Source organism: Dicentrarchus labrax, unplaced genomic scaffold (assembly GCF_905237075.1).
Source record: "Dicentrarchus labrax unplaced genomic scaffold, dlabrax2021, whole genome shotgun sequence".
NCBI lineage: Eukaryota > Metazoa > Chordata > Actinopteri > Moronidae > Dicentrarchus > Dicentrarchus labrax.
Genome location: NW_026136702.1, coordinates 16,822,791 through 16,840,923, shown reverse-complemented (window position 1 = coordinate 16,840,923; position 18,133 = coordinate 16,822,791). Strand labels below are relative to the sequence as shown.

Below are 18,133 nucleotides of genomic sequence, written 5' to 3'. Positions count from 1 at the left end.
GTTTGTTTAGTCTAGTTTATATATATAAGTAAAAAATAAAAAAAAAACCCTGCTCAAGTAATTGAGTGCGTGCGTGCGTGCGTGCGTGCGTGCGTGCGTGCGTGCGTGCGTGCAAGATTGTTTTGCAGGAAGTTGAGAAATAGCCAATAGGCATTCATGAAAGGTGTTGGAAAAACATAAAACCATCTCCTTGCTGTCATATCACTTTCAGCTGTTGATTTACGACTAGCATTTAGTTATGCACGTATTCACACACACACACACACACACACAGACGTTTGTGCAGCTATCCTTGTTAGGACATTCCATAAACTTAATTCTTTGTGGATAACCCAGCCCAACCAAACCCCTTAACATAACCATAACCATAACCCATTCATAGCTAACCCTAACCTTAGCCTGACATCAATTCACACCTTACCCCCAACCCTAATCAAGACCTCAGAAATTACGCTTTGCGTTTTCCTGATAAGGTCAGTGTTTATACAAGAAAAGGTCCCCAGTAGGTATCAAAAACATGTGCTCTCTCTCACACACACACACACACACACACGTATAAACAGACTATATGATGAGGCGACGTGTTTGGAATAGTATACAGTATGTTCCGGATTGAGGTGTCTGAGGCCTTATAGAAGCTGTCAGTCAAGTAGTACATGACCTTCAGATAATCTCAGGCATCTTGTTAGTTTGTACATAGTCCACTGACTATCAGAGAGCGAAAGATGTAAAATAGCAGTTTAACAGCATTGTCACACACACATGCACAAGGGATAACCCATTTTGAGAGAGTACATTTCAAATACATGCTTCTAATTTTTAATAATTTTTAGGAGTCACAAACATTTTAGAAGTTTTCAAACACAAGAATGTAATGTTGTGGCTGATGGGTGTATACAGTAAGGATGAAGCCAAGCAGTACAAAACGGAATGAACGGAATGTGTTCAATGTTTGGCAAAGAAAACTACCATATTCGGATTCACATGCCTTTAAACTTAAGATTGAATGTGTCTTAAAAATACAACAGACTGATCAAACATTGATTTACATAAACCTCATTGCTTGTTAAATCATGGGTGAGCAGTCTTATTGGCCGCCAGCAAGACAGGAGAATAACTTTCTCCCAGGCTGAATGCAATAAAGAGCCTAGTGCCATTTGATCATACATTAGTAATCATCTTACAGTTATCCTCACATCATTTACTGCTCTTGGGCTCTGGGTACATGCAGCCATTCTGGCTCCAGATTGGTTCCAGTTGCCAAGCTCTTAGTGGCATCATTCATGAACGGTATTTCATTCTGCTGTCAGTCTAAAGACCTCTGCCATCATTGTCAGTCAACACCTCAACTCTCAGTAGCTGACTCGCCTCCCTTTTTCCTCTCTGTCTTTCGGGTTCTCTGTACTTATAATTTGTGGATTCAGATTACCGGTGTATATATTTGCTTCATTTTACAATGGAATTCTGTATGTGTGTTTCTGTAACCTGAGAAAAGGATATTCATGTTTTTCAGTTTCTTAGTGAAATAACTCACAAAAAGCTTGTTTTAGTTTCCTCTCCTGTTCTGAATTTTCTCACCACTCTTTTTCCCTATCTCTCTGATTGACATGTGGTAACTCAGCTGCATTTAAGTACTCGAGGTGCAGACAGAAGCACTTTGTTCTTGCGCATTGGTTGGCTGGCTTCAGCTGGTTTCCCGCCAATCCAAACATGACCTTCACACATAGGGATCCAGTCCATTGGCTCTGGATGATTTTGAGGTTTAGGGGTATGGGCGTTGGGACCGAGCAAAGGAGGACTGGAGGTGGTTTTAAAAATGGATGGTAGTGTATCTATGGGGTGGATGGAATTAGAGTTTGTTAAGATCAGCCCATTAGGATAGCATGTGTCTTTGAATAAAAGTGTTTGTCTGGAAATCTGTTTAAAGTCCATCATTGTCATTGTGACCTTCTCAATCTCTTTATTTCTGTGCTCCCACACCACCTTGCAGTCCTAATTTAGATACTATGCATACAATTTAGAGTCAGTAAACCACAAAGATAGAAAAAAAAACATCAGAGAGGTGGCTATAATTTAAGAAAATGGAGTACAGGTACAGTACATGGCTGTTTATGGCTACGTTCATACTGCAGGTACAAGTGTTTTTTTTTTTTGGTCTGCAGTCTAAACGTGGCCTATGACTGTTATAGCTTTTATTACTAAGCCATATCACAGGGCTTTGGGCTTCTGTACAGTGTACATCTTTTTATGTACAATAATCAATGCATGTAGTTTTTCACACCTGATGATGAGAAGAAGAAGAAGAAGAAGAAGAAGAAGAAGAAGAAGAAGAAGAAGAAGAAGAAGAAGAAGAAGAAGAAGAAGAAGAAGAAGAAGAAGAAGAAGAAGAAGAAGAAGAAGAAGAAGAAGAAGAAGAAGAAGAAGAAGAAGAAGAAGAAGAAGAAGAAGAAGACTAGGGAAATTTTCTTTGCACTCTTTTGTTATACACACACAGGCTGAAATGCACACTTCATGCACTTGTGGACATGCAAAGGGGAGAGAGATGGTGGAGTGATGGGGCGATGTGGCTGCAACGTTACCGGCGCCCCATGAGCAGGTTTTGGGGTTAGGTTGCCTTGCTCAAGGGCACCTCGGCAGTGCACAGGAGGTGAAACTGGCACCTCTCCAGCTACCAGTCCACACTCCATATTTTGTGGTCTGTGGGACTTGAACCGGCGACCCTCCGGTTCCCAAGCCAAGCCTCAGCTTCTGGTTGCGGCTGGCTGAGCATAAATTTAAATTCAGATTTGATTTGTCAGATTTTTCACCACACACGCTTTTATAATACATACTGTAGCTGAAGTTTGTAGCGTCTATGTAGAAGGGACATAATCCCGATAAGGTGTCTGCTGCGCATTAGGAGCTTTTAATGCTTTTTTCAATAAAAACCTAAAGTTTTTTTACATGCCATAACTCCATTTCCTTGGTAACACCTGAGGTCCTTCCTAATAGCTGGGAGAATCATTACCATCCCATAAGGTTTTAATGCAATGGAAATGTTATTCATTACTCCAGTGAATAGGATGAGGAAGACAAGACTGGGGGAGTTGTTTCTAGTTCCCTCTGTTCATAGAGCGCTTTGGCTCAGCTACGAGCCAGAGAGCTAATGTTATGCTAGCAAGAGTCAAAGGTAACAAATTATATTTAAAACATGCGGTTGGTTGGTTAGTTGCCTAACTGTATGTTTTGTTTTTGGAAAATGAATGGTGGTACAGTATGCCACAAAAGGGAATTCTGAACTTGTCTTTTACCAAATCATTATAGAATCATTAGCAAGTAACACAAGCAAGCAACACTTGTTTATAGTAGAGTACAACGGAGCACATTGGATGAAAATGACGGTATGCTTTGCAGAAAACTAATACGTTTAAAGCTGTATATACTGTACATACAGACATAAATACACACTCTTACAGTTCATTAAAGAGTATATCCACAGTTGAGCAAAGGGGTGGGAATTTGTAACCAACTAGTTGTTAAAACTCAAGCGTTGCCAGGGTCAGTATTAAAAATGTTGAATATGTTTTTATGTTTGAACTAAAATGAAATGAATACTTATTAAAATTAAGTTACAGTTTCAGTTCAGTTTTTCTCATCCCTAATTGAACACCGTTATGTACTGAGCTGCACATGCACCTCTAAGTTAGCACTTACAATTCCTTAGATCCTCTCCTGCTGCTCCCACCTCTATAAGGTTTCAATAAGAATGTGAGATCACATTCATTGGGGTTTTACTGCAGGTTAAAACTCTCTCACACACACCTCCACCTTTCTCGTGTGAAAACATTCTCCGGTGTGACATTACAGGTGATTTCCTTTTTCTCTTCTCTGACTCTCTCTGTCTCTCCCCTTTCTATATCACCGGAAACTATAAAACTTTCAGTCCTAGTTTTATGGGAACTTCTTATTGTTTGGAAAGTTATTTTTATTGTCTTCAAAATGCCTCTGGCTGTAGTGCCTCAGTGTTCACACTAAGAATCAGACTGTGGTTCACATGTGGAGTCACCAGGGGTGCTGTGCTGTCTCTCCAGTACTACTTCTGTGTTTATTGTCATTAACATGTCATATCATCCTAAACTAACTATTTTGTTGCAGAAATTACACTAATCCATTAAACACTTTTAAAGGAAGTTCTTGCTTACAGGACAAAAAAAATAATAATTTAACTTAATCTCTTTAAAAACAACAATTAAGATTAATTAAATAATTTACAAAGATGTTATTTTAAAAAACAACATCCAGTCATGAGGAATTGTTAAGAAGTTTTCAGATAATTTAAAAGTACCACAATCCAAACATAAAAGTCTGTGTTTAGAGTTAGAGCAGTTACAGCTGAGTGATCTATAGGTAGAAATGGATTATAATATTCATAGGTATGTTGTCATAAGTGTATAATCACTTGAAAATAAGAAATTTTGTGTTTTCATTTACTTAGAATGAGCTGTTTTTATCTACAGAGGGGGCGACACCTCTTCTATGTTGTTCGCCATGTTTCTACAGTAGCCCAGAATAGACAAATCAAACACTGGCTCTATGTAGGGCCTTCCACGAGTTTCACAGTCAACAGTGATAGGAAATTGAAACTACTGTCATTGGGCAAAATGCCAGCTTAAGTGTTTCCTAAATTATATAATTGATATTGTCTGATTGCACATTCATTGTTGCTTTTAAAGTTGCAAATACAACTTGCTGACAGCTGTTATATTATGCATTAGAGTGCAAGTGCTTTCCCCTGTAAGTAAAAGTTCAATGACTTTAAAAACAGAAACTTAGAATGTTTAACCATTTACATAGAAGTCCATCAAATACTCAATGTTGACACAGCGTCTTTCCTCTCAACATCACTTAATGACCCTATAATTATCAAAGAAAAATATTTAAGTAAGTTTATCATCATGTGTGCGCCTCCTCCTATAATTATGATCATTGTTGACACCTATTAAATGCAGTGTTAGTTGTTTGATTTGGCAGTTCTCAAGAACACCTGAGTAAAATCTTGAACCACAAGTTTGAAGCCGACAACGTGTCCTTCTGCATGCTTCCTTTTGAGATAACTAACTTGAGCCCTGTATATCATCTTAGAATAAGCTGTTCTCAGCTGTTCTTCATCTCAATTATGTTATTGATTATTAAAGAATACATAATATGCTAATCTCATGTCTTTCAAGTAGGAATAAGAAAACACCCATTGTTGAAATTGTGAATTATTATGTCATTCCTAATAATGTATTGTATTTTAGTGTGAGAATTAGGGTCCTCACTGACAAATACATTGCAGCTGCAGTGGTGTTTCATGAAGTCAAAGATATGGTGTCTTTCATTGTTTTTAGGGAAAAAACAAACCCTAAATAAAATTAACTGAAGTTGTGAAAATGTTTTTATTTGTAGGCCGTATCGTCCAGTCCTAGGTAGTACTCAACTTGTGCAGGTTCAGGCACCTTAGCTAAAAACATGTTTCAAACTAGGGAATATCTTGTAATGGCCAAGCAAAATGTAGAGGTTCCTTGTGTTCTTTCACCCACACATACCTCTGTCTGTCTCACTTTCCCTCTCTGTCCTCAACTGTCCTGTTATTGCTAACAGAGAACGGTGTGTTTGCTAGCTGGTGTTGTTATCTGTTTACAAGCCAGTGTTTGTTCAGAGCTTGATCATGTTACAGGACAACCCATGGTAGTCTCAGTCACGTTCACACACAACACACACTCATACACACACACAGAGACACACACCCCAACAGTAGTCTAGTTTAGACTGTCAGCTAATCCTCAAGCAGTTGCTGAGGCATCAGTCCAGCTGAACTCATTGGTTTTTGGCCCGGTCTCCCACAGCCCAGGGCTTCTGTATGTCAGGGGACGACTGCTAGACCTTATATGAAATCTTATTTTGGTGGTTTTGTTTTAATCAAGTTTATTTTTGGCAAAACATTTGATAGTTTTATGTTACAATATTAGCCCAGCGTCTCCTCTCCTTGCTTCTCCTCTCCTTTAGTTGCATTGTTGGTTATCCTCCCTGCTCCTTATTAGGAAAAAGATTCCAGTCCTTTTGGAAAATATTTTCTGATTAATGGTTGATTGGCTGGTGGTTGAGAAGTGTGAAGAGTTCATTTGGAGGATCTTTATCGACAGCGAGACGAGAACACCGTGTTAGCAGGAGAGAGACATTGTTGACAAGCCAAACTAAACATTCTCCCTCTTTTTTCCCCTCTATGCTTTCTCTTCCTTTTTACCTCTCTGCCTCTTACTTGCTGTACTACTTGTCCATCAAACCTCTCTCTATCTCTGTTTGTCAGTTTTTTATTGCTAACACTCTGCTCTTTAAGGATGGAAATTTAATAATCCTCTTGTGGAAAATGTGCCTACACAGGACAAAATAGTAGGATAAAGCAAAAATGGAATTTAAAAGTGAAAAAATATACAGCCTGGGGATTATGCAAACAGAACATGATTATGTAAAGTCCATTTAAAAAGTCTGCAATAAGACATACTGGGTAGACATGTTTGGATGAAAATATGACGAAAAATTACAGCATTGCGCTGCCAAAGGCAGCAGTATTAGTTTTAGAAAATAACAGGAATTTGATACATGAAAGTTTCTACTACTTTTCCTGAAGAGTGCTTGCTCATAAGCAAACAAATCCCACTATTTCTGAATCAAAGGTGGACAAATTGTGTGTGTGTGTGTGTGTGTGTGTGTGTGTGTGTGTGTGTGTGTGTGTGTGTGTGTGTGTGTGTGTGTGTGTGTGTTCGTTCTCTCTGCTAGTCCAGTTTTCAGTCTGACGTTCGTTCTGTTTGTGTGTGTGTTTAATTATGTATGTGGGTTTTTTTTTTTAAATGTGAATTTCTAGCATGATGTGTCAGCCGGATCTCTGAAGGCAGCACTGGACGGCGTGGTGCAGGAATGTGTGAGCTTTGTAGGAGTGGACATCAACATCTGCTCCGAGACACTGATGAGGTACACACAAAGACACATACATACTGTACATGTGTGAACGCAAGCACTCTCTCCTGTACACACACACTCAGACACACATTCAAATTGGGGAAACCGAGATGAAGTAGGGCTTATATGTCTGACATACTTACCCTTAGCAGTCACAACATGGCAAACCTTCATTCACACTTATGCACAGCCGCATGCGCAATGTATACACCTACATTTACACAAACACACACACGGCCTGCCAGCTTTTTGTTGAGACTAATGCTGAACACACCCTGGCCTCACTTACTGGGTCGCCTGTAAACAACAGAGGGCATTAGGCGAGGTAGATGCACACACACATCACACACTCAAAGAACATAGTACATGTATGGATAAAGTCGCAAATGTTTTTGGTAGAATACTGTGCACACATACACTTATTTACTGTGTACAGCACATACACATGACTCAAAAGTACAGGAAGTGCACACATTCGATATATTCATACACACTTGCAGCGGATACAAACAGTATAAAATGAGCTGGCGTTAGCTGCAGGGCAGGCATCAGGTCATCTGTTTACCTGTCTGCTCTGCAAGTGAGCTTTTCCATTCCTGCCAGAAGTTATGTTACACACATTAAACACACACAGACGTGTTGATGACTGAGGTATTATGTGGAGTGTTGACATTTCTGTGTGTTTTAGTGTGAGTGAGTCACTGTGGACATTAACAGAGCAGACCTAATTGAGTTTCAAATCACCTCTTTTCATTGCTCAACCAAAAGTGGACAAATATACTCACTAGATATTGGCTCATGTGTGTCTCTTGTGACAGTTGCCCCTGCTTGTTTAAATGCCAAGTCATGGTCTGCGCAATCTGCTCTGTTTGTTTGTATATTATAGAAATTTGGTGTAGGCAGCATGTAAAGAAGTGCTACAGAGTTGTGTGTAGTTATACAGTAGATATCTTATTTTGAAACTAAACTTTTTCTCCCCAAGTTTTATTTTTTACTAAAATAAAGATATAGACCTCAGAAAACTTCCAGAAATGATTTTCATAAATAGATGTGTTTTGTAACATTTTCCCATTTTATTTGTTGTTTTATCTCCAAGACATGTCGCAGGCCTAAATGCAGGCAGGGCGAAGAATATTGCAGAGTGGAGAGAGCTGAATGGTCCCTTCATCAACAGGGAGCAACTCAAACTGGTCAAAGGCATGGGGCCCAAAACCTACCAGCAGTGTGCCGGCTTCATTAGAATCAACCCGCAAACCAGGTACACACTCTAAACTGTATGTGCAGATGCATACACATGCACAGGCACATACAGTTGACTCAGATTCTGTTTCACATTGTTGTTTTGTTTTTACATATTTCTCATTAAAGGGATCAGTTTACACAATTTGCAAAAAAACATTTTTACCACTATCTTTTAGTGGTATCTAGCCAAGCAGGTGGTTTTGGTTTAATTCACCCAGATTTTGAGATCTCTTAGATTTCCTCAGTGGAATTTGTTTGTGGTGCTCAGAGCATTAAAAATGATATTTCAGAAATTAAATGGCAAACTTGGCAAAGGTTCAGCTTCACTGTTATTTTGCTTTCATTTCTTATATGATAATAATAATAATAATAATTGTGTAATGTGTTGAAAACTGTGATATTTTCTGAGATGATTATCATACAGTGAAAATCTCATACTGTTGCAACCCTTCACTGTATTGGGGTGGAAGCAGGAATCTCAGATGTTTCTGACAAAATAAAACTTAAAAAAATATGTTTAGATATAGATATTTGGTGAATCTACCCTTTGATGTATAATTGTGTTTTGATATGAGACCTTTCTAAGACTTGGACTTTCTTTATAAATTTAAAATGCCTCTCTTTCTTTTCAAAACAGTGTCAAACCCTCACCTCACCCTGTGTCAGTAGTGCCAGAGAAACCAGCAGCTAAGAAGGGCAAAGGAAAGACTGGTGTCAACATACCAACCTCATTTAACCCCCTGGATCAGACCTGTATACACCCAGAGTCCTACCATGTGGCACAGAGGTACAGTAAACACCAATATACAAACACAAAACCACACACTCTTGTACACCAGCACACCCCACTGGCCAAAGCATGTTCGGGCAAAGATGGAGTTGATTTTGACACCGTCTCATATGGGGATAGTTATAGTGGTGGAGGCCTGTGATTTGATTTACACAGACATGGGATACAAGAGAGGAGGCATTGGCTGTGTGTGTGTGTGTGTGTGTGTGTGTGTGTGTGTGTGTGTGTGTGTGTGTGTGTGTGTGTGTGTGTGTGTGTGTGTGTGTGTGTGTGTGTGTGTGTCCTTGTGTGTCCTTGTGTTTCCTTGTGTTTCCTTGTGTGAGAAATGATTGTTAGCGCTGCTGATGCTGATATCAAAAGCACATTGAACATCTGCCCAAGACTTGTACTGTGTGTGTGTGTGTGTGTGTGTGTGTGTGTGTGTGTGTGTGTGTGTGTGTGTGTGTGTGTGTGTGTGTGTCTGTGCGCGTGCGTGCTTGCATGCGTGAGAGAAAGAGACAGACACTACAGCTGTAGTCACTCAACTGTGTTTAGTCTACATAAGTTCTGACACTGGTGGCTCTAAGCATCGCTCCCCTCATGTTGATGCACCTTTAATGGCCTCGTGCATGTATGTGGGTGTGTGTGTGTGTGTGTGTGTGTGTGTGTGTGTGTGTGTGTGTGTGTGTGTGTGTGTGTGTGTGTGTGTGTGTGTGTGTGTGTGTGTGTCTGTGCTCACATGTGTGAAGATAGATTGATGCCACTTGTATGAAACTGTGTTTTGCTTGTCTTTCCTACTTCAACTAAGTGACCGTGTGTGTTTGTGGGTTTATTTGTCTGTGTGTTCAGTATATACTGTATAGTATAATTGTTCATAAAAGACAAATCACCTCTACCCCTCTACTCCTTTCCTAGTATATGTGCACTCCTTCTCTTCTCTCGCCAAATTCTCTCCCCACAGCTTGTTTCTTTGAATTTCCATTTTATTCTTGTATTCCAGATAGACACTTTTCTCTTTCTCATCCATCCATCTTTCTCTCTCTTTCACATTTTCTTTCTCAGTGGTGTTTGTTATCAAAACTCAGTAAGGTGCCCAATTGCTGCTGTTGTAATGGGGCCCTCTTAAATGTCAGTCATCATTACTCACACCGGGCAGGGTGTGTTTGTGTGTGTTTTTGTGTCACATGTTTTATATGTGTTTCAGTTTTAATTGTCAATCAGTCAGGGTTGGAGGTTGCTTTATTTGCTGATTAATCTGCGTTTAGAAAATGTTGTATCCTTTCTTGTGACTACCTTATAGTCCATGTCTGGCAATTCTATGCAAATTCATCCCACTTGCTCGAATATATTTTGTGATAGCCTCAATTTCACAAACTATTGCAGAATATGAGAACCACAATTTTAAGAACATCCCAAAGCCTGTATTGTGGTTTTACAGTGTCATATCCCTCTTTAAATGTTAATGGGGACGATGAGTGTGACGAGTGGGGTTGAGGTCTGATGATGGTGCAGGAAAAGCCACGCATGTCAGCACTTGCTCTTCCTTGGAATTTGGACAGCCTGGTGTAGTTTTGATGCAATAGAGAATAAATCATCTTCCACTGTACTTCAAATCAGAGGGTACACAAAACCAATCTTGCTGTCTCGGTGAGTTCTGTTGTTAATAGAAAGTCCTCATTTGATTTAGAATATAAAAGTAAAAATGACATTGCAGTTAACAGTGCATAACTTTTCCCTCCGTACTCCATTGACCAGCAAAGATTTTTTCCGCTTTACTTTTGAAATGAAATCTTATTTTTAAATTCTCTGGAAAACACTATAGAGTCACAGATTAGTATACCAGGACACATTAAATCTCTCTTTAAATGAAAAGTCTTAAATTGTGTAGAGCATTAGATGTTAGTGCATCACTAAGATGGCTCACTCCTCTTCTCACATCCTCACCTACAACCGAAGAAAACGGGAGGTATGGAGGGAGGATTGTGGAGGAATGCTGTTTGTGTGTGTGTGTCTTTATGGCGTATAAGGAATATCATGTTCATCACATTAGTGGAACTCGATCCTCCATTACTGCTCACAGCCCACACATCACCCCCTTTTTGTAACCATATACAACACACACACACACACACACACACACACACACACACACACACACACACACACACACACACACAATTTGATTCAGAAATAGTGGGATTTGTTTGCTTAAAAGCAAATATACCTCTGAAACTTTTCTGTAAAGAATTTTAAGATTCAGCTGTAGAGGATCCTCTGTATTAGAATATTTAAAAATATCAATGAAGCATATTGGGTCCATTCCATGAAATATATAGTGTTACTCAGATATGAGACAGAGGGGGTTCCACTCTGTGAGGAATATATCTGATATGTAACAGTCGGGGCCCAATATTTCTATAATACAAGACAGAGTGGGTTCTTGCCGTGGGCCTGGATAAAATCTATATCCTAGCCCACCCAACACCACATTCACACGTATACCCACACCACATATACACACACACACACACACACACACACACACACACACACACACACACACACACACATAGTGTTGGTAGTAATTATATGAGTGTGAACCCAACAGTGTTGGAGGCCTCTGGACTCCTGGTACCCCTTAAATACTAACATACACCCTCGGAGAAATGAGATGGGGAAACACACACACCTGAAAGTAGAACCCACCAGCCACCAAAACCATTGTAAGATCCAGAGCCAGAATGCAGCCTGCTCTTAAATCAACAACACTGCAACATTCCCTCTCCTCTCCTCTCCTCTCCTTTCTGGAAACTGATCATGTATTTTATTGGCATAAACAGCTTTTTAAAATTTTCCTGAGTAGAACATTTATTAGGAAAAAAAGTCCTCCAGTGCCTCATTTTATACTCCTGTGAGTGCTGAAGATGAACCCCCAACCAAGTGTACCCAGCTACATTTCTTAAAAGAAATTGGTCAACCTCCTATCTCTTTAACATTTTTTTTAGATTATTTTTTGGCATTTTTACAAATTACTGTAGAAAACGACAGGAAATATTTTGTGTTGGAGCGAAGAAGAGGAATGACCTGCAGCAAAGGTCCCAGGCTGGATTCAAACCATGGGGGCTATGTGGTATGCATCTTAGACCACTAGGCCACCAGGACGCAAGTATTTCTTTTCCTGTAAAGAGATATATGGTTTGAAAGTTATAAAGCCTAGGGAGACACAGGAGAGAAGATCCTAGTCTTAGACAGGCATCCATTTTGGTCCAAAGGTGCTGTTTACTCACCACTAAGCCATTTCTGGCACATACTCAGCTTCTGCTTTGTACCGATCTGGCTCGCTGGTGTTGAGGGATTGATTCCGCTTGTCTCCTTCTTTTGGATGGTAGACGGTGACTTTGCTGACAGGGGCCCCTCCGCTCACAGCTGTCTCATACATAGTTTGTACACAAGCCGTGTCCCGTTACATCCGCACTGTCCCTGCTACTGCCAAATGAGCATTTCTGAACAACGCTGTGTATGAATCAACTTGTGTGTGTGTGTGTGTGTGTGTGTGTGTGTGTGTGTGTGTGTGTTTTTGTTCGTGTGTGTCCACCTGTTCTGTCCATCATGGGGGGCGGGGGACGGGGGACAGCTGCGGAGTCTGTTTGGCGTCAGGCTGCCAGTGAGCGACATCCATCACGGACGCTACCCAGCTGGTATACCGCATGAACACATGTATAGAGGCAAATGCATTCACATCTATCACCAGCTGTGGAAAGTGCCTACTGTAAATAATATATACAGTGCACACAATACTCACAAATCCCACATTTTTCCATAACCCCTTTTTGCTACTCTGGCTCTCATGCTAGTCTGTTACTAAGTCTGTTTACAGTGTAGACTAGCTAATTAGTTTGGATATAAATCTCAGGCTCTGTGAATTTTAAATGGTGCAACCTGACTGACTGTCTAGACATTTTGGAGGTGGGACATCCTGCTCGAATAAAGTGATAGAATGAGATTTTTCCAGGCAGTTGATGGATGGACAAACAGTCCAACCTTAGCAAAGTGGAGGCAGTTTCATTAGACAAAGTGTCACGGCGTTTACAGCGCTCTGCGGATTTACCTGATTTAATAGGGGGTAAAATAAATGTGTGTATTTGTGCTTGTCTGTGCTTTTAGAACAGAAAGCCCCACCTCGGCAGCTCATGACTTTGTGTATAATTACTCCCACACCTCTCCTGCCTTCCCTCCTTTCCCCCTAGCTCCTTCTCACTTTACCTGCAACAGCTTAGCTTTTTACTCCCTCCTTCCTACTTCTTTGCTTTTCTCATCTTTTATTTTCTCTTTTTTTTGACAGTTCCACTTTTCTTTTTCTCATCCTTCTTCCCCGTCTGTCTTCACTTTCCCCCCTCCTCAATCCCTTCCTCTTTCCTTCTCTCTTACTCCATCCCTCATAGCTCCAGGTTTGTCGGTGAGGGATTTGGTGCTTGTGCTTTAGTCGATTTAAGACCACTTGCTTATAAGACTCATTCACAAACACTGCTGCTACATTAACACATGTGTGCATGCTTAAACATACAAAACAAGTTGTTGTAGTTTAAAATGTTAAATTATCGCACTCTGCGCTATATATTTAACATATCTTTTACACACTTCTCCAGATTTTTGTCCATTGTGGGTGGAAGTGCAGACCAGATTGGGAGTGCAGGCCTGCGACAGTGTGTGGAGAGCAAGGTTAGGACCAGCAGTATCGAGGAACTGGCCAAGACAGTGGACACCACACCTGAGACCCTTAAACTCATAATAGATGGCCTCACGCAGCCCCCCGGGTTTGACATACGACAAAGTAAGAATCCAGCCGCTCACAGTCGCACTGAAATATTGATATCAATTCTACTTCAATTCAATTGTAATTTACAATGTGATTAGAATTGTGGAAAAACACAAAGAACAAGAATACAAAGGGTAGGGCAACATTTAAATATTAAATTAAATATTTATCCACATAAACATAAAATTTACACTGATTTTTTTTAATGGTTTTTGATATTTCTGATTGTGAGAGGAATTAGACAATGTTTATGTGTTTATGTTCATTACATACCCTTTTTATCATTAATTCATAGGAGTCCAAATTGAGCAAAACCACAGTTAAACTCTTATTTCTCTGTATTTACCCTATGTCATAAATGTGATATTCCTACATACATTTTTCTGCAAAATCGTGTCACTGAACACAAAACTATCAGTGTTTTGGATCATATAACATTTCATAGACTACACAAATCTGCAACCTTGGAGTCACAGTAAATCCTCTTAGTCTCTCATCTTTCTTTCATAATGTCCTTTCTTAGTCCCAACAGACTGATAGAAAGTTGAACTTGTATTTGTTCTTTGACTGGTTTGCTAGTTAAAACACACACTGCCTTTTTCTTGTTATTATAATAGGCATGTCTTGGCAGTGTAATGTGATATGATCTGACAGTGCTGTGGCTTCCTCCCTATAGCCCAACAACACAAGCACTATGTTTCTGACAGGGTGTGATGGGTCCAGCAGACTGTGTTGTTGGACAGAATATCTTTACAGACACCAACAAATACAAAGACTCTGTTTTTCTCCTTTATTTCATCGTATTTGGTTCAGTCACACATAACCATACTAATAAAATCCTACACAGTCAAGTTTAAGAATTGCAGCAGTTTTGAAATACAATGTGTATGAAATACAAGAGCTCAAAATTATTTAAAATGAAAACAAAAGTGAGAAACATTTACCAAAGACATTATCAACTATTGTTGTGTTTTTGTACTTGTTACGCTATACTCACTGATTCTGGAAACATGATTTTAAGAATCAAAACAAACTGAATTCTGGCGCGCAAATAGTATTCTTGTTTATTGTGGGCAAAAATGCAACACATTTTTAGCTAGTAGCCTTCATCAGTGTAGTAAAACAGGTGAGGTTCAAACAACAACAACAAGTACAAATATAATTGTGTGATAGCATCTTATCGTGAAAAAACACCCCGAAGTGGCCTCTCCTGATGAAGCAGGTGTGACCAAAAAAATTACGAAACACTTACTAGTGTTGTGAGCTGAAAGGTAATGGATATGTATGACTGAATTTCCAAGCCTAGAAACTATATATAAAGTACTATACAGTCCAGATTCATAAATGAAGATACACATAAAAAAAGCAATCACTGCAAAACAGAGAAATAACAGAATAGAACCCTTATATAGTACATAGCCTCTATTGAGGAAAATATTAACATTAGTCTATGCTTAAAACTGTCCAAAATACACAAATAAATGCTCCTAGAGGATAGAAAACTCTCTGAAACAGGATTTGTCTATACTGGTGACACATAACATGTATAAAGATATAGATTAAGAGCCATATGACACTATTTTCACTATAACTTTTAGAATTACTTTTTCTGAAAGATAAATGAGATAATTATCCTTCTCTTACGTTGTAAGGGAATGTAGAACAAGGCTATTTGGCCTAATGTTCTTATGTAAAACAAGGAGCAAATGCAAAAAAAAAAACAACAAAGAAAACTCTTATTTCCAGACTGGTCAGTTGAATAGAAAAATATTTCCGTGCCCTATTACCAGGCTCTTATTTTTCATAGAGTTTTATGTGGAGAGGAAAAAGGTGAAGCCTGGATACCCAGTTAGTGCTGGCTAACCCTTCTTTAAAATTAAGGAACGCAGCTCCAAGGTTCATTCACAGGTTGGCCCTCTTCGGTTGCAGCACATTACGCTTGGCCTCCTAGCCAGTGCTCAGCTGAGTAAACAGATGGGCTGAGGCTACCGCATGAAATCAGTGCTATGGGGAGGATAATTGGACCGGACTATTTCCTGGGGCACGAGCCTTCCTTGTTTGTGTTAATGCTACAGAAGGGAAAAAGATCTCACATGAACAGGCCAAGTGGAAAGTGGGGTAAAATAGAATGCTGAGAAATGTAGAAGTATTCAGACACAAGTATTGGGTTGCTGCTCGAAATGTAATATCTGTTTGTCATTTCAGCCCCCGCCCCTTGCTTTCCTGCATCCCCTTTTCCCGCCTCTCCTCCCAACATTTGTGCTAGCTGCCACTCGTACCTGATTTTGGCATTTTCTCTTTTTGCCATCCCCAGATTTTGGGCAAGCCGACTTTAAGCGGGGCATTGTGTCGATGAGTGATCTGCGGGTGGGTGCGGTGCTGACGGGCCGGGTGGACAACACAGCTCTGTTCGGGGCTTTTGTAGATATCGGTGTTGGCCGCTCAGGCCTTATCCACAAGAGCAACATCACCCTGGACAAACTGCCTGTCAGCCAGCGCCGCCGAAGCCTGGCTCTGGGCCCTGGGGAACGGGTGGAGGTCCGGGTCCTGAATGTGGACCCTCAGAGGGGACGGATTGGCCTGGACTTGATCAGAGTCCTGCAGTAGAGCCACTTAGTTCCCACATTTAACACACTACACGACTGGATTTATGAATATGGAAATTACACACAAAACTACTGAGATGCAAATTACTTAATGATGGTTACAGTGATTGTGGAGAACTGATATGGAACTAAGCAGAGCTGAATAAGGAATTTTAACAGGCAACCTGCTAAGAGTATTTTTAGTAATGGCCCTTTCATTTGTGATCACAATCACACACATATAACCAATGTTGGCATTTTTTTTCATTTATGGTCAAAAGGGTCAAATTAAAAGACTGCATGTTAATTTTAAAACAATCCAATTAAGATCAGCTGTTAGAAGTTCAGTGAAATAAATCAAACTGAAGTTCATTACAGTTATGGTCATGGAGGCTTTCTTTCCCTGGAAGACATTTTGTCAGGCAGCACTTACTGTCAGCCTGAGTATGTTCTCTGTGTATCATTGGAAGTGGTACATTGCAAACCCGGTTGCCTAATTCAAGGTAAAACTCTGCCTTCTTGTTTGTCAATTAGCTATCTGCACACACTGTTGTTTACCAATCATTAGAGGAGACTGATGGGTTCACTGAGATGGAACCCATAATTATTTGCACTTTCACAATAGTGCAGATAGATTCAAACTTAAGCTGCTATTGTTTATTTTCTCTAAATATAATAATAATAATAATGATGGTTATTCACATACTTATTCACATTCAACTCTTCAAGAGATGTTTTGTTTTGTACTGCTCTGAACAATTTGTCAATACAGATCTTTGTTATTTAAATCAGACTTTGTTTACTGTGTTTGGACAACCAACTAAAGGACTCAACGTGTAATCTTTACACTCATTTGAAATTGTAACCACACACGGTTCTCATGGGCAGATGAAGTTTTGACATTAAAAATATTTCCTGTATACCTTGCACTCTGGATGTATATTTTCTGACAATGAAGAATTCAGCACATTACGCACTCAGCAGTGAGTTCTGATTCACGTCTGATGGGAGGGGCATTGGTGAGAATAAGGAAGAGGGGTAGATGGCATGAAGAGGGGAGAAAAGAAAGGTGGGACAAAAAGAAGAGCGGATGTGTTAAGTGATGGAAAGAGGAAAGAAGACACCACTTAAAGAACAAGTTTTTCTTCCAGACAACAGGAAAATGTGAAGACAGTATGAGTGGGAAGGAGGGGGGGAAGGGCGGATACGGGGATATGGGGATAGGAGGAGGGAGGGACTGTTTGTATCTCCCAGACTGCAGCAAAGCCTGAAGGCTTTTTAGGCATGGGCCCAGACACAATTATCCCAGGACACACACACAAACACACACACTAATCAGCTGCTTCAAAATTAATCCCAGACTCCCCATCCACATTATCTAATTTGTTTGTTTTTATGAAACTGGAATAAATAAATAAAAAATACATAAAATATGGTTCTGAGAAAGCCTGAGGTCCCTTGTGCTAAACCTTATACTGAATGCAGAATACCTAATCACCGTTAGTGCTGCTGCTTCACTATCTCCCCTTGGGGGAACAAATAGAATACATTCTAGACACACAAACGCAAAGAGATGTTCGATCAGGATTAATCAGAAGTGGCAGTTTGCTTAGTGTTGGTCTGAGAAAACTACACACACATACATACAGACTAAATTCAGATTCTGTATTTCATTGTCTTACTTTGCAAATTCCATTTTCTAATCAAGGTGCCTCATTTTATTTGACACTAACTCCCTTTGTC

At 39.8% G+C, this 18,133-nt stretch overlaps 1 protein-coding gene across 2 annotated transcripts in view; it reads left to right on the top strand.

Annotated features, from left to right (window-relative positions):
• The window catches only part of srbd1 (S1 RNA binding domain 1), a 49,785-nt gene extending 32,475 nt beyond the window's left edge, over nucleotides 1-17,310 (top strand). For both annotated transcript variants that reach the window (XM_051376181.1, XM_051376190.1), the window contains exons 17-21: nucleotides 6,884-6,990; nucleotides 8,075-8,236; nucleotides 8,858-9,007; nucleotides 13,636-13,820; nucleotides 16,120-17,310. In XM_051376181.1, the coding sequence (XP_051232141.1) occupies nucleotides 6,884-6,990; nucleotides 8,075-8,236; nucleotides 8,858-9,007; nucleotides 13,636-13,820; nucleotides 16,120-16,412 (897 nt within the window). In that variant the 3' untranslated portion in view covers nucleotides 16,413-17,310. The remainder of the gene's footprint in view (nucleotides 1-6,883; nucleotides 6,991-8,074; nucleotides 8,237-8,857; nucleotides 9,008-13,635; nucleotides 13,821-16,119) is intronic.
• Nucleotides 17,311-18,133: the final 823 nt, after the last annotated feature.